This window comes from Orycteropus afer, unplaced genomic scaffold (assembly GCF_000298275.1).
Source record: "Orycteropus afer afer isolate SDZICR_OR568_19922 unplaced genomic scaffold, OryAfe1.0 scaffold00175, whole genome shotgun sequence".
Taxonomy (NCBI): Eukaryota; Metazoa; Chordata; class Mammalia; order Tubulidentata; family Orycteropodidae; genus Orycteropus; species Orycteropus afer.
Window position 1 is genome coordinate 1808824 of NW_006921762.1, and position 5850 is coordinate 1814673.

At 40.6% G+C, this 5850-nt stretch overlaps 1 protein-coding gene across 1 annotated transcript in view; it reads right to left on the bottom strand.

Annotated features, from left to right (window-relative positions):
• The window catches only part of TNN (tenascin N), an 83365-nt gene that overhangs the window by 36040 nt on the left and 41475 nt on the right, over window positions 1-5850 (bottom strand). The window contains exons 10-11 of the mRNA XM_042781814.1: window positions 2685-2948; window positions 604-867 (exon numbers count right to left, since the gene is read on the bottom strand). Coding sequence (XP_042637748.1) covers window positions 604-867; window positions 2685-2948 — 528 coding nt within the window. The remainder of the gene's footprint in view (window positions 1-603; window positions 868-2684; window positions 2949-5850) is intronic.

A 5850-nucleotide genomic window follows, 5' to 3' on the forward strand; every position in this document is an offset into this window, starting at 1 on the left:
TTCCCAAGGCAATATCACTACAGAAGTAGATTGCCCAGTCTTCCTTCTGAGGAGTGGCTGGTTCTGGTTAGCAGTCAAATGCCTTAGGCACTATGCCACCAGAGATCCTACCTTACTACTAGACAGTTCTTTAAGGAGCTCTGATGGTTAAGGCATTTGGCTGCTAACCAAAAGGTCAGTGGTTAAAACCACGGAAGAAAGATGAGGCAGTCTGCTTCCATAAAATATTTACACCCTTGGAAACTCAGTGGAGGTCTCTATGAGTCAGAATCAACTAGATGGTGGTGAGTTTTCAGAGACAATTCTTTAATCTGGCCTTTTTAAGGAACTGTTATATTGGCTTTACCTTATTTCCTATAATTTTCTATAACTTAGAGGCACAGTGCTTAAAAGGAAAGACTTTGGGGAAAAGTCTTTTAAAACATTTATGGGACTTATGCTTTGTTCTTTCCTTAGGTGAATTGAATTAATCACAACAAACTCTCCCAAAATAGATCAGAGCCCCCAGGTCACAGAAAGCAAAAGCAGTAGTGTCATAATTCAGCAGCTGTACAACAATTTGCATTTATTTTCACTATTTATTTTTCTCCTCTCTCCCGTTACCTGTTGGGGCCTTGGTGTCAGCTTTCTTGCTCTCCTGGCTCCCCTTCTGGGCCCACACGTACACTTTGTACTCCAGGCCTGGCCTCAGACCTATCAGCTCTGTGCTGCTCTGATCCTTCCCCACAGGGATCTCCTTGGTCTCTCCATCAGCAGAGGTGTAGCGCACCATGTACCTGTCAATGGCAGCCTGCACAGGGTCCCAGGAGACAGTGGCTGTGTTTTCTGTCACCCGGTCTGCCACCAGGTTTTTGGGGCTATCGATGTCTGAAAAGAAAAGTGGTAATCAATAAACACTATTAACAGACCCCTGAGTGTGGAAACTGGTGGCCACTTTTCTTGTAGTGAGACCCTTTCATGTTTTGTTGTTATGTGCCGTTGAGTCGGCCACAACTCATAGTGACCCCTCCTCGGGTTTCCGAGGCAGTATCACTATGGAAGTGGATTGCCCCATCGTCTTTCCGAGGAGTGGGTTTGAACCACCAGCCTTCTGGTTAGCAGTCAAGTGCCTTCAGCACTGTGCTACCAGAGCTCCCATGTTTTGTAGTTTTCCGTTTTATTTGGTCTTGTTTTGCTTTTGAACTGTCTCATGGACATATGTCTTGTCTCCCAGATAGATGCTGGCTCCTCAAAGAGATAGGAGAATAGAAAAGAATCTTAAAATCTAGGTTATTACTTCTACTAAGAGTTTAGCAAAATAAATCTCTTTATTTATTCACTAAGGGCATATTGAGCTCCTACAGTGTACAAGTCATTGGGTGGTACAAACAACATGCTTAGCTGCTAATCAATATGTTGGAGGTTCAACTCTACCCAAAGACACCTCAAAAGAAAGTCCTAGCAATCTACTTCCAAAAAATCAGCCATTGAAAATCCTATGGAAAACAGTTCTTCTCTAATGCACGTGGGTCACCATGAGTCAGAACCAACTCAACTGGTATACTATGCATACCATGCATGATGCTAGGTAGTATATAAGGCACAGTGCTGGAGAACACGGGCTCTACTCACAAAGATCTAGTAATCTTGCATCTAGCATCATTTCAATGAAGGCCTATCATTCGATACAAGGAGATTCTAAAAGCCAGATCCAATAAAAACAGCTAGAGGGGTAGAGCTGCATCCTGTCCTCTTTGTGTTCCCAGTATCTAGTATAGTAGACTCACTGCCATCAAGTCAATTTCAACTCATAACAGCCCCCATTGGATTTCCAAGGCTGAAATCTTTTAAGACTGCCTCATCTTTCTTCTACAGAGAGGCTGGTACGTTCAAAGCACCAGCCTTTTGGTTAGTAGCCAAATGCCTTAACCACCATACCACCAGAGCTCCTTAAATACAGTACAGGGCACATGAAAATTACTCAGTAAGTATTTGTTAAATGAATGAGCAAAAAGTAAAACTCTTGCTTTAATATTCTTAAACTCATCATAGATTCACTTGTAATGCTGACTAAATCACTATACAAAATATGGTCATCTATTATATCTCTCTCACAACAATAAAGGAAGAACATAACACTGGCATTTTCTTTATGTTCAAAACCAGAATTATAATATGGTTCATTTATTGTAAAATGAACACACACATCTACTTGCTATGGTAGATATAAAGTCTACTTTCTTAAGGTTGAATTTTCAGTATGCTAGTCCTAACATTAACAGTATTTGATATTCATTTTCTGTTCCCATTAAGAAACTCAGTGATGGCCCTCAGTACTGTCTACAGCAAAGGATTCACGCAATCAGAGAAGTAGATGGACGTGACCATCCAATCACAGCAAAATCACTTCTGGAGACTGCCAAATAGACATGAACCTTCAACCTTTTGATTAGCAGCTAAGCATGCTAATTGTTTGTACCACCCAAGGACTTGTACACAGTAGGGGCTCCATATTCCCTTGCTGAATGAATAGAACCAGCTGAAGGGAAGTGAGGGCTGCTTGTGCAGCCCTTTATGGAAGATTATGATCCTGCTCTTCCATAAATCATCAATTCTGCCAGTGTCAGAGAAGGAAAACAAAGACTTGACCAACCACAGGCTTAGCATCATAGGTGTTACATCACCAAAGAATAATGCACTATTACCTGTTAGTGCCTTGGTATTGGCTTTCTTGCTTTCCTGGCTCCCCTTCTGGGCCCACACATACACCGTATACTCCACACCTGGCCTCAGACCTGTCAGCTTCGTGCTGCTCTGATCCTTCCCCACCTGGATCTCCTTGGTCTCTCCATCAGCAGAGGTGTACCGTACCATGTATCTGTCAATGGCAGCCTGCACAGGGTCCCAGGAGACAGTGGCTGTGTTCTCCGTCACCTGGTCTGTCACCAAGTTTTGGGGGCTATCAATGTCTGAAAAGAAAAGTGCTAATCAATAAACACTTAACAGACCCCATAATATGGAAACTGGTGTCCATTTTCTTGTAGTGAGACCCTTTAATGTTTTATGGTTTTCGATCTTGTGTTGTCTTGTTTTGTTTTTGAACTGTCCATGGACATACGTCTTGTCTCCCAGATAGACGTTGACTCCTCAAGGAGACAGGAGAATAGAACAGAATCTGAAAATTTTGGTTATTACATCTACTAAGAGTTTAGAAAAATAAATCTCTTTATTCATTCAGTAAGGCATATTGAGCCCCTGCTGTGTACAAATTCTTGGGTGATATGAACAATTAGCATGCTTAGCTGCTAATCAAAAAGCTGGAGGTTCAGAGTTCCGTTAAGATGGTGGAATAGACAGAAAGACCGCACAGACCCTCTTCAACAAAGAAAAGGGGAACCAATTAACACAGATACAGAACATAATCCTGGACCCCTGAGCTTTGAAGGGAAGGATATAGAAGTGGACTAAACTCCAACTAACAGAAGAATTTGCATGAAAACACTGAAAAAGGGTCTCCAGAGCTGCGGTCTGGCAGTGATCTTGATGGCACAGACAGCTTGGATATTGCTGAGTGGTGGTAGGACCTAAGAATTAACCTAAAAATCAGGCCTGCTAGCCAGAGACTGCTGGAGAACTGCTCTGGTGGCTGGTGAATAAAAGGGGAAGCAGCGAAGAGGAAGGCGGGCTGAGCTGTGGACTTCTGCCTGTCTGGAGGGCGCAGTCATTTTGAATGTTTACAAGCAGTTTGACGATTTTGGATATTTAAAGCAATAGCGTTCTCCCAGATTCCAGGGACTTAAGAACAGACTCCACTTGCCAGGAACCACAAATATTCCAGACGCGGACAACTGGAAATGTACGTCATTCCCCTTGTTACTCTTATATCCCACACCCTCTTGGTGAGCAGAGATGCAACCATCCCTCGCTCTCACCCACCTTCTAGGCCAGCAGGAATTCCATACCACTCTGTGTGCTCAGACTGAGCGTGAGTGTCCTGCCCTGCCCTACCTGATTTCTTTTTCTTTCTTTTTTTTTTTTAGTTTGTTTGTTTTTGTCTGTTTTCAAACTACTACTATTATTATTACTTTTGTCCTTTTTATCATTATTCTTTATTCTTCCCTTCCCAGGTTCTAATTTTCAGCTTTTGTTCTTTTCCCTGTTCCTGGTTGCAATTTTTATTTTTTTCTTCCTCAAGGTTAACCCTGTTCCTTGTTTTTCTTTTTGCATTTTTCCCATTTTTTTTCTTCAATATTCTCCTTCTCTACCTTTTTTCTCTTATTGCCCTCTCCACAGATTTGAGGTGTACTTCTTTTGTTTTTGCTTCCCATTTTCCTTTTTTTTTTTTTTGGTTACTGTTCCTGTATGGTTACATGGTGTGATTCTTGTCCATTTGCTTTTACTTTTTTTGATGGTTATTCAACTGCAATTTTTGTCTGAGTGGGAGACAGCAATAGTTCCCATATGACACGACACTCACACTTCATGCAGCTTCACTTACTGAGTGAGAGCCACCACTTCCTCTTCCACCAATGGACCAATGATAAACAACCACCAAGAAGAGCCTGACTCACCCTTAGCTGCTCTTCACAAACAGCTAAAAGAGACAAAACACAATAACATCACAATGTCTCAGAGACAAGAGACAAACACAGTCCACACAAAGAAGCAAGATAAAGCGGTAGAAACAAGGGAGCAGGATACAGACCCAGAACACATCCCTGAGGAAGAAGCAGATTTGGAACTCCCTGATAAGGAATTCAAAAGAATTATATTTAGGAATCTTCAAAGGATTGAGAGACAGATCAAGGAAAACACAGATAAAAGCCTAGAAGAATTTCACAGGAAATACAAGAACAAAAATAACAAAATAAATGAAAAATTAGAAATGATTCTAAATCTACAGATAGAAATCCCGATGATTAAACTAAATTATCAGAAATAGATAACACATTGAAAAGGCAAAGGAGTAGAATTGATGCAGTGGAAGACAGAATTAATGAGATTGAAGACAAATACCTGAATACTTCTTTGGAAAAGCATCAGTCAGAATAAAGATCAAAACAAAATGAAGAAAGCCTAAGGTTCATGTGAAATACCATCAAAAGAAATAACCTACCTGTAATCAGAATTCCAGAACAGGAAGAGAAAAAGAAAACCACTGAGAAAATTGTCCAAGATTTGTTGGAAGAGAACTTCCCTGATATGATGGAAGATGAGAATATATCGATTCAAGAAGTTGCAATGAACTCCAAACAGGATAGATACCAAAAGAAAATCACCAAGACATATCATCATCAAACTCATCAAAACCAAGACAAAGAAAGAATTCTGAAACAGCATGGGGAAAAGAAACAGTTACTTACAAAGGACAACCACTAAGAATAAGCCCTGATTTCTCAGCACAAACCATGAAAGCGATAAGGCAATGGAATGATATATATAAAACCCTGAAAGAGAAAAATTTTCAATCAAGAATTATATACCCAGAAAAATTGTCCCCCAAATATCATGGTGAAATTAGGATATTTCCAGATAAGCAGAGACTAAGGGAAATTGTTAAAACCAGAGCAACCTTACAAGAGATACTAAAGGGAGTCTTTGAACAGAGAACCAAAGAGAGCAAACGACAACTGACCATTAATACACAAGAGGACATAACCCAGAAACCACAGCTATGGGCATATCCAAAGTTAAATAAGCTTACAAGACTGTAAAAAGGGAACCAGAGACATCAATTGGCAAATGAGGACAACTATAAACCAAAAAGAGGGAAAATACTATGTGGTTACGGAACTTCTAAATGGTGAGGAAGTCAGGAGAGTTCCAAGATATAATGGACTGTTCTAAACTGTGGGAGAAAATTATAAATCA